The sequence below is a fragment of the Sturnira hondurensis genome, unplaced genomic scaffold, assembly GCF_014824575.4.
Source record: "Sturnira hondurensis isolate 20B ecotype Veracruz unplaced genomic scaffold, ASM1482457v3 Scaffold0003693, whole genome shotgun sequence".
Lineage (NCBI taxonomy): Eukaryota > Metazoa > Chordata > Mammalia > Chiroptera > Phyllostomidae > Sturnira > Sturnira hondurensis.
Genome location: NW_028076324.1, coordinates 8,804,528 through 8,814,363, shown reverse-complemented (window position 1 = coordinate 8,814,363; position 9,836 = coordinate 8,804,528). Strand labels below are relative to the sequence as shown.

Here is a 9,836-nt window from a genome sequence, read left to right as displayed (position 1 = left end):
GATGCACACACACATACCCAGAGACAGGCCAAGATAGGGGCCTGAACATGGCTCAGATGATGAGACTTGAGCTTTGCGCAGTGGCAGTATCGTAGCCAATGAGGTTTATCCGAGGCGCGATTATTGCTAAAAGATAATGAGACTTGAACCTAGAGCTGGCCATGTTGCCTCCTCTCCCAAGCCTTGGTTTTTCTGTCTTAAATGTGGAAGGTCAACTAATCCTGCTTTGTGGAGATGAAACCACAGGCAGCCCAAAGAATGATATCTAACATTTTTTCTGAGTTTTCTGAGGAGGAAAGGAACCGGTATTCATTCATTCATTTACTCATCCATTCATTCAATCATTGAAGAGGCAGTAACATGCGTGGATTAAGAAGCCACCTGCCTAGGTTCAAATCCCAGCTCTAGTGCTTCCCAGCTGTGTGACCTTGAGTAAGTTACCTAACATTTCTGGGCCTCAGTTTCTACATCTATAAAATGGAGCTAATGGGGAGGTTTTGTGAGGATTGAATGAGTTAATACAAAGTTGAAGTTATCACACACCAGGCACCAAGTGATATATAAGGCATTGTTGTTATTATTATTCTTTCACAAGTACACACATAATAATTCCAGGACCTCTTTATGTCTCAGGTTATCAACATCCAGGTGGGCAGGGGCTATCAGTGTCCTCATTTGACAGATGAAGAAGCTTATGTCCACAGTGTTCAGCAGAGCTGAGAAGTGGTGATAGGTTACAGACCTCTGAGCCATCTAACAAGCAGAAGACGAGGATTCTTGGGAACAATTTCGCCACTGTCAGGAAGGAGGGCTGGGGGAGGAAAGGTGGAGTGGGAAGAGGTTCTCGAGGCTCAGCAGAAGGAGTGCTGCTGACTCCTGTGTTTCCAAAACTCCTGGTCACTGAGTACCTGCTGTACGCTGAGCTCTGTGCCACGTGCCAGGGACATAGTAGTGACCTGGATGCTACCACAATCTCCATCACCACACAGTTCACACACAGTCCAGGGGAGGAAATGGACACATGACTGGGGAGGTCAGAACTGCAACAGGACTCAAAAGCAGCTGAGGGAGTCCAGAGGAGGACTAGAGAAGGGGAAGTAATCAGAGGAGACTTCCTGGAGTAGGTGATGCTAAAGCTAAAACCCGAAAAATGGGCAGGGCAGATGGGGCAACTGGGAGCCAGCTCAACACAGGGTGAGCACAGGCTGAGAGCTTTGGGGGTGGTCCAAACTCCACTCACATCAAATTCCACAAAGCCCCCATCCTGCCTACTGCTGCCCCAGGTAAACACATCTGAGAAAGGCATCAGGAAAATATAAGAATCATTCCAGCTTGTTGTGCACCCAGACACATGCCAGGACTCTTTCCAGCTGTGCCCAACAGAACTTTCCATGGTGATGAAAGCGTTCTGCCTCTACAGTGTCCGAAACAGTTGCTATGAGCCACATGTCACCATTGGGTACTTGAAATGCAGTAGCATGACTGCCATGGGTTGAATTTATATGTTGAGGTCCTCACCCCCAGGACCTCTGAATGTGACCTGACTTGGAAAATAAGGTCATTGTAGATGTCATGAGTTAAGGTGGCCCTAATCCAATATGGCTGGTGTCCTTATGAAAATAACAGGGAAATTAGGATGACTCACACACACACACACACACGGAGAATGTGGTGTGAATGTGAAGGCAGAGATGAGGATGCTGTGTCTGCAAGCCAAGGGACACCAAAGATTGCCAGCAAACACCAGAATCCCTCGTGGCTGCAGAAGGAACCAACCCTTCTGGCATCTTGATCTCAGACTTCCAGCCTCTAGAACCAGGAGAGAATAGACGTGGGCTGTTTAGACCCTCTAGTCTACGGAACGATGATGCGGCAGCTCAGCGAGCCGATACACCGAGAAACTGCAGTTTCAAATTTCCTCCCATTTTAGTTGATGACAAATAGCTGCGCACAGCTAGTGGCTGCTATACTGGACAGTGCAGTGAACGGTTTCCGGTTGGTGCACGGCCCCCCGCCCCGCATTGTGCAGAGGAAAACAGAGATGGGGGCGGCCCCGAGAACTTGGGGAGACAGAGAGATGGGAAGACCCACAGGCACTGGCTCGGTCCCGGGAGGACAGAGAAAGGGAACATCCTCCCAGCCAAAGGTAGCCACGTTTGGGGGACGTGCACCTGTGCTGTCCAATATGGCTGCCACAAGTCCCACGGGCCATTTAAATGCAAATTAACTCCAAGTTCAGTTCTTCGTTTGCACTGGCCACTTACTGAGTGCTCAGTAGCCACGTGGGGCTCCTGTACTGGCCAACACAGGTGTGGAGCCTTTCACTATCACCTGACCTTCTGTCGGACACATGGGTGCCACCTCCTGAGCATGTAACAATAGTCTCATGCTGGGGGTTCTGCTTGTTAGCAGCTCACTTTACATGGGGAAGGATGAGGACGAAGACAAGGCTGTTAGTGCTGAAAGAAACTCTAGAGAGTGGGCATGTTTCCTGAGGTCAGCAGAACCAGACGCTGCCCCTCTGCTGGCCTGCAGGCTGGGTTCCCAAGCGAGACGGAGCCCAGGGGTGGAGGAAAGAGGCTGCGGGGGGACCAAGATGAAAGATGGGGCAGGAAAGGGGAAGTGAGTGAGCGAGAAGGGGCGGGTGTCAGGTCCTGCTGACCTCCACCCTGCTAGCCTTGTAACGCGCACACACTTCAGCAAAGTGGTCCAGTCAACCGCAGGGGTGTGTGCACACCCCCTCCCTGCCACACCAGGAAGTGTCTGTGTGCACACGGAGGTGCAGCTTGTGCTCACAGCAGGGCATGCTCTGCCCCCTCCTCTCTCTTTTTCACACACACACAACACCCACTGTCACAACCACATGCTCCCCAGAGCGCACAGACCCAAGGCCTTCACTGACCACAGCCAAGGATGCAGGCTCCCAGCAGACCCACCGTCCTCACACGATCGTCCCTCTGCAAAAACGTGAATAAGAGGAAGGCTGAGACATCTCATACCATCATTGAACTTCCATGTTGCTAGGGCAGCAACCCCACAGCCTACCCCTCATCGCCTAGGAGCCCCACGGAAATCCAGAGAGGAGCTGGGGCATACAGAGTAACCCTACTGTCCCCAGGCCAGGGCCCTCTCTGTTCCAGTGAGCAGTCACCTCCTTCTGCGAGACCATGAAGCACCGGCAGACCTGGGGGCTGTGAGGAGGAACACAGGGCCTTGGGACCCTTGGCTGGTTTCCTGCTTCATCCTCTCCATCTGGGCCTGCCTGCTGCCTCTCTGCATGCTCCCAGGCTCCTGGCCCACCCATTGTGGGCCCCTCCAGGCCGGGAAGAGGGCCTGTGGGGCCATGCACTGGCAGCTGGACCTTCTTCCCCAGCTGCGGCTCAGACGCTTCTCACACTGGAGATACTAGTCAGTGGCTCTCGCATCCGAAAGCTGAGTGACCGGGAGCCCCGGAAGCTGTCCCTGGGTCTCAATGAGCTGTCAGTGGTGGAGGCTCCAGAGTGGGCCTCAGCAGCCCGGGCCAGGCAGTCCCCAGGCCCTCGAAGGCCCAGCCTGAGACACCCACTGCACAGGAAGCCCAGCACGGCCCGGCAGACTTCCCGGCTGCGGAAGGAGTAGATGAGTGGGTTGACAGCCGAGTTCAGCACGGCCAGCGCCAGGATCCAGTCCATGCCCCTCAGGTACTCCTGGGCCCAGACGGTGGAGCCAAAGATGTCGGCCAGCAGCAGGCCAAAGAGTGGACCCCAGCAGACCACGAAAGCCACCAGGATCATGAGCACCGTGTTGAGCAGTCGGCGGGCCTTGCGGCGGACCGGGGGGCGGGAGGCCTTCTGCCCGTTGGCCCGCACCACCCGGAAGATGGCCCCATAGAGCACCATGATGGTGGCCAGGATGCAGGCAAAGATGACCACACAGAAGAGGATGTAGGCCTTGGAGTAGAGCGGGAGCAGGCTGGAGCAGCTCTGGAAGGAGCACACGCAGTTCCAGCCAAGCAGGGGCAGAAGGCCCAGCAGGGCGGCCAGCAGCCAGCAGAGCCCGATGAAGCCCAGGACGCGGCCCCTCTTGGTGTCCCCACTCTCGGCCACCGGCCGCACCATGGTCGCAAAGCGCTCACCGGCAGTAAAAAGCAGGCTGAAAGTGGACGCGGCCAAGGCCATGAAGAGGACGCCCTCCCGCAGGAACCAGGCGGCGGGCACCAGGCGGAAGGTGTGGGCCCCGGACAGCAGGACGTTGACTAGGTAGGCCAGGCCGGTGAGCAAGTCGCTCAGTGTGATGTTGACCAGGCAGTAGTAGACCCAGCGCCGGGACGGCATGCGTGTCACGATGGCCACCAGCACCAGAAGGTTCTCCAGCACCACCAGACAGCTCACAGCCACGAAGAGCCCCTGTAGGACCCCCAGGCTCCCGTCGGTCTCCACCCGCCCCATCAGCCGGCCGGAGTGGTTGTAGTGCAGGATAATGAGCTGGCTGTGCCCACGGGCCGCCAGCCGCTGGCAGGCCTCGTGGGCCTCCACTGGGGACCCTGTGGCATTCATGGCAGTCCCCCAGGGCAGACTGAGGCCCGGGGTGGCTGGCCCCAGGCAGGGTGGAGCTGCTGCCTTGCCTGGTCTTGGTTTCCTGTTATTTGAAATTTCCTGTTATGTTCGAGGTACCCCCAGGGTGGGGGTGAGGCCCAGGCAGGGAGGGGCATCCCAACGGTTTGCCCTAACCCCAGGACTCAGGAGGGCGCTGTAGCCGCCCCTGCAGCGAGACCCCAGCCTCTGTCCTGCCTTCGTTCCTCGAAAGCCCAGGGGGGCGGGGGCCCAGAGGGAGGGAAAATGTGCCCCCCAAAGCACTGGCCACCCCTCCTGGCTAGGTCACTCCCTCTAGGAAGGGACGATTCCATCACTGTCTCCCCAACTGCTCCAACTGTGCCTGGAACACAGCAGGTGCTTAATAAGTGCGTGTTAAGTGACCACCCACACGAGCGTAAGCACTGCCAGCCACCTTGTTGAGGTTTGGGTGCACCCCATTTTATCCTCATGACAGGGCCAGAACAGACTTGCAGTACACCTGTCCCAGAAGGGGAAACTGAGGCCTGAAGAGGTGGCACCAGCTGTCACACAGTGGGAGGTGACCACCTACAAGAACGCAGGGGTGTCTGGGTCCAGACCCTCCTTACCAGGGTTTTTGGTTGTCTCTTCTGGCCCATGAGGGAGGCCCTACTAGGAGCAGAGTTGGGAGCCCCCACCCAGGGCAGTCCCTTACCCCTGGGAGGAGGAATTCATAGGAAAAATGGGGGCTCACCCCACCCCCACCCATGTCCATCTGACCGAGCTCAGGCCTTCTGAATCTGAGACGGCTGAGGACTGAGGTGTGGGCAGTAAGTGGGGGTGAGAAGTGGGAGAGGCAGCCTGGAATGACTGGGGGCATCATTCTACCGAGTGAAAGATCGCCGGTTCGATTCCCGGTCAGGGCACGTGCCTGGGTTGCTGGCTCAGTCCCCAGTTGGGAGTATCTGAGAGGCAACCTTCAATCTTCTCTCAGCCTATTCTTTTTCCCTCCCTTCCCCCTCTCTAAATAAAATTTTAAAATAAAAAATGAATTGAACAGGAACTAGTATAAAGGACACATGGACAAAACCTAAAGGGGGTGGAAATGGGAGGGAGGTGGGGAGCACTAGGGAGGTGGGCTGGGATGGGAGTAAAAGTCAGAAAACTGTACTTGAACAATAATTAAATAAATAAATTTTTAAAGATGAATTGGGAGAAGTAGAGCGGTCCTGGGGGACGGGAGGGGGTGAGGCACAGCCCTACCCTGGGGTCTCAGCGGGGAGGAGTGTCCCGCGCCAGGTCCACCTGAAAGGCTGGGAGGGCGGGAGATCAGGGAAGGCAGCCGGACGACCCCCGCCCAGCCTCTCTTTGTTCACTGTTCAGCTGTGGCAGCAGGACCGTTACAGGGAAGTTCACAGCAGGGCACTGCCTTAGGAGGCGGTAGCATATTGTCACTGGAGGTGACAGGCAAAAAACGGCCCTAAGGGGAGGTTGGGGGAGGAGCCACCCAGGCAGCAGTGCAGGCAGCTGGGGTCGGAGGCGGGGGCAAGGTGGGAAGCCGAGCCGAGGCTTTCCAGCACCGCTCTGTGCAGTGGGACCGCTGACCCTCGTTGCTGGCCGCGCAAGGGGCCACCTGACTTGGGCACATGGACAGAGACACACTTCGTGTTCTGAGGCTACACCTGTATCCTGGACTGAGTCCTGATTCTGGGCTGAGCCTGGACCTTGGACAGAATTCTAGTCCCAGGCTGAGCCCTGATCATGGATCGAACTTTGATTCCAGGCTGAACCCTGAGCCTATGACCATAAGCTGACTATGACCCTGATGCATAACCTTGGTTGAGACCCCTGAGTCCTAATCCCAAGATGAGACCCAATTCCAGTTGAGCCTTAACCTCAACAAAACCCCAACCCCAGCTGAGCCCCTGACCCGTGGCCCAGAGAGCAAGTCCAGGAGTAAGGCACAACACCGGGCGGGAGGCAACAGTGTGACTACCGAGGCAGAGCTGTCCAACAGTGGCCTATGCCATGAACCACCCGCTGCAGAGAGAGAGGCCACACACCCAGCATGCCTCGTTTCATCTCACAGTTCTCTCCGTGTGGCAGAAGCACAGGCTCCCTCTAGAATCTGCCCTGAAGGCATAGCTCCAACAATATGCAGATTAACACGCAGAAGGTCACCATTGTTGTTTGTAAATGAAAAACATTAGCACACCAAATGCCTGCACACAGGAGCAAGATGGGTAAATTCTGCTGCATCAGAGTGGAACACTATGCAGCCATGAAAAAGAACACAGACAACCTCTGTGAACGGAATGGTGTGATCTCCAGGCCATATTGTTAAGTGGGGGGAAAAGTACGAAAGAGCTTAGGTCATATGGTACCTTTTGTGTAATAAAGAAGTGGGATAGAATATATACATATCTGTTTGTTTTTGCAAAACAAACCCAGGAAAGATAAACCAGGAACCAATGAGATTGGTTGCCTATGGGAGGGAATGACACCCTCTGAGTGTCCCTCTTTGCCGTGTCTGGGCTCGGTGAATGCTTCCTAGAGTCCACGATAAAATGAAATCAACAAGGATGGAGAAAAAGAGCTTTAAGATAGGCTAGAAGTAGAAAAGAAATTAAAGTAATTGGATTTCACATGAAAAACATAATCACCCAGAAATGGAAAAGAACTGGCCCATACAAACTTTGGACACAGTACCAGCTCTCAAGACAAAAGGAACTGCAAAGAGATTTTGAACTTTGTTTAGATTAGTTTTCGAGAGTGGAAAGGAGGCAGCGATTCTGAAACTCCCGCCCTGCATTGAAGCGAGTGCATCGACAGGAAAAGCCAGTTGTGCCCTGGGGGGTAAGGTGTGAGTGTGGAACGGGAGAACACAGAAGACCTTCGCAGGAGTAGAGCAGGATTGAGAGTGCCAGTGTGAACTCATGATTCAAACAAAAGTCTGTTTTCTGACTCTGTCCACCGAAACTCCCCAACACAATGGAAGCGTCAAACACCCAGATCTTGCCTTCTCAATAGCACCCCCTTCAAAAAAAAAAAAGAGTGAGGCAGGAAGTGTGCAAAATGAGCCTGGAACATGTTGGTGTGTCAGAAAGCAAGAAAGTGCTCTGAGAAGGGTGGGGACCTGTCCCGGAGAAGGAGACGCGGGAGCCAGGCTCAGGGGCCGCAGGGCCCCACCTGCAGCCAACGATCTTCAAGTCAGAGAGACAGGAAGTAGAGGGTGGGGGCCAGCGCCTGGGGGAGGGGGTGGGCAGTGAGGGTTTAATGGGGACGGTTTCAGTTTTACAAGATGGAAAGTTCTGGAGCCGGTGGCAGTGACAGCTGCATGCAGTGTGAATGTGCTTAATGCCACTGAACGATTCTCCTACAACGGTCAAAATGCTCAGTTTATATCATGTGTAATTTACCACAATAAAAAAATGGGAAAAATCCTTCCCACATGATCCAGCAATTCCATTCTCAGGTGTCTGTCCAATGACAGTCGGAAAAATCACTCCCGTGACCATTGTGACGTCACTGATCCGGGCCAAGAATCACTGCCGAGATTACTGGGCAGCAGCTTTGTCGGGGAGCAGGATATTTTCATAATATCAAGTATCTTCCTACGGAGTACACACTAATTACAAAGAGAAAAATAGCCTAGTTGAGAAACCTGGTGAATGTCGCCTTAGCCGAGAGATCCAGATAAAACATCACCGGAAATGCACCAAGTGAACACGGCCGGCCTCCTGATAGGACACTGAGGGGGACACGGCCCTTCTGTGACACCCGTCAGAGGACGCAGCCTGCATCGGATCACGGGGACACAGCAAACAGACGCACACCGAGGACGTCCCACCGAATAACTGGCCTCTACTCCTCAAAAAGTCAAGGTCAGGAAGGTCGTGAAAGACAAAGAAGGCTAAGCCTGCCTTGGATGAAAGGAGACCCAAGACACACTGAGTGGTCCCCGATGAGAGACCAGAACGGAGGAAAGCTGCTGTAAGAGACAATACTGAGGACATTTTCATGTGGGCTGTGTATTAGACAGGACTTGATGGATGCTGCAGGTCCCGAATTTGACCAGCACCCTCTGCTTTTACAGAAGATTGTTTTCATAAGAAATACATGGTGTTCGGGAGTAACGGTGCCCGACATCTCCGATTTACACTCAAATTAGTTAGAAAGGGAAAGAAAGAATGGGTATATCCCCTATGGAATATATTATGCACTTTTATATTATGTTTATAATATGACAGCTAGGGGGTCAGCAAATTTTTTTTTCTGCAAAGAGCCAAAGAGGAAATCATTTCAGCTGGAGAGCCAGACAGTGTCCGTGGGAACTGTTCCCCACGGGAAAGACAGCTGGACACAATATGTAAATGAATGGGTGTGGTTGTGTGCCAATAACGCTTTATTTACAGAAACAGGCATTGAGCAGACAGTTTGCTGAACCCTGGCCTAGATGCAGGGAAGATGGGAGTTCACTGCAATAGTCTTGCAACTTCTGTAGGTTTGAATTATTTTCAGAATAGAAAAGATGATGAAGAAAAGAGGGATTTCCAAACTCTGTGGCCAGGGGATGGTCTCTAAACACATTCTACTAGAAGGAATCAGGGCTCCTTGGAGAAAGGGCCGAATGCAGAGCTGGTGCCGGTCAAGTACAGGACAAGCCAAAGAGCATCTCACTGGGCCAGAACCATGAACTCTTAAGGCCACCGAGGTCCTGTCAAGGGGACTAAGGAACAGAGCCATTGGACTGGCCACTGGCCAAGGCATGCCTGAGGTGGTCAGAAGCTGAAAGAGGAAGGAAGGATTCTGCCCTGGAGCCCTCAGAGGGAGTGCGGCCCTGCTGGTGCCCGGATCTCAAATGCTGGCCTCCGGAATCGGGAGAACACATTTCTGTCATTTTAAGCCATCCAGTCGATCTAACCCACTCGGTCTGTGGTACTTTGTGATACCAGCGACCAGAAAAATACCAGCATTCCTCGAAACTGTCAAGGTCACCAACAACAGGGCAAGTGTGGGAAACATCACAGCCAAGAGGAGCTTAAGATGCTGTGATGGCTGAGTGTCATGTGGGGTCCTGGAACAAAAAAAAAAACCATTAGGGAAAAATCTAGGAAATCCAAATAGAGTATAAATGTTAGTTAATAATGTATCAATATTGGTTCATTAATTATAAAAAAGTACCATGTTAATGTCAGAGGTTAATAGTAGAGAAATTGGGTGTGGTTTTTTCTATAAAGCAATTTTTCTGTAAATTTAACTAGTTTAAACATAAACTTTTTTTAAATTAAAAAAAAGCCTGTT

General features: G+C 53.0%; 1 protein-coding gene and 1 pseudogene across 1 annotated transcript; one reads left to right on the top strand and one right to left on the bottom strand.

Annotated features, from left to right (window-relative positions):
- The first annotated feature begins 69 nt into the window (after positions 1-69).
- LOC118984654 (uncharacterized) lies at positions 70-202 on the top strand (annotated as a pseudogene).
- A 352-nt stretch (positions 203-554) lies between these two features.
- S1PR4 (sphingosine-1-phosphate receptor 4) lies at positions 555-5,033 on the bottom strand. Its single transcript, XM_037042494.1, has one exon. The coding sequence runs from the start codon at positions 4,533-4,535 to the stop codon at positions 3,381-3,383; it is 1,155 nt and encodes a 384-aa protein (XP_036898389.1). The 5' UTR covers positions 4,536-5,033; the 3' UTR covers positions 555-3,380.
- Between the last annotated feature and the right edge of the window lie 4,803 nt (positions 5,034-9,836).

Coding starts and splice junctions, on each gene's coding strand:
- S1PR4 (XM_037042494.1), bottom strand. CDS start 4,535: ATGAATGCCACAGGGTCCCCAGTGGAGGCCCACGAGGCCTGCCAGCGG.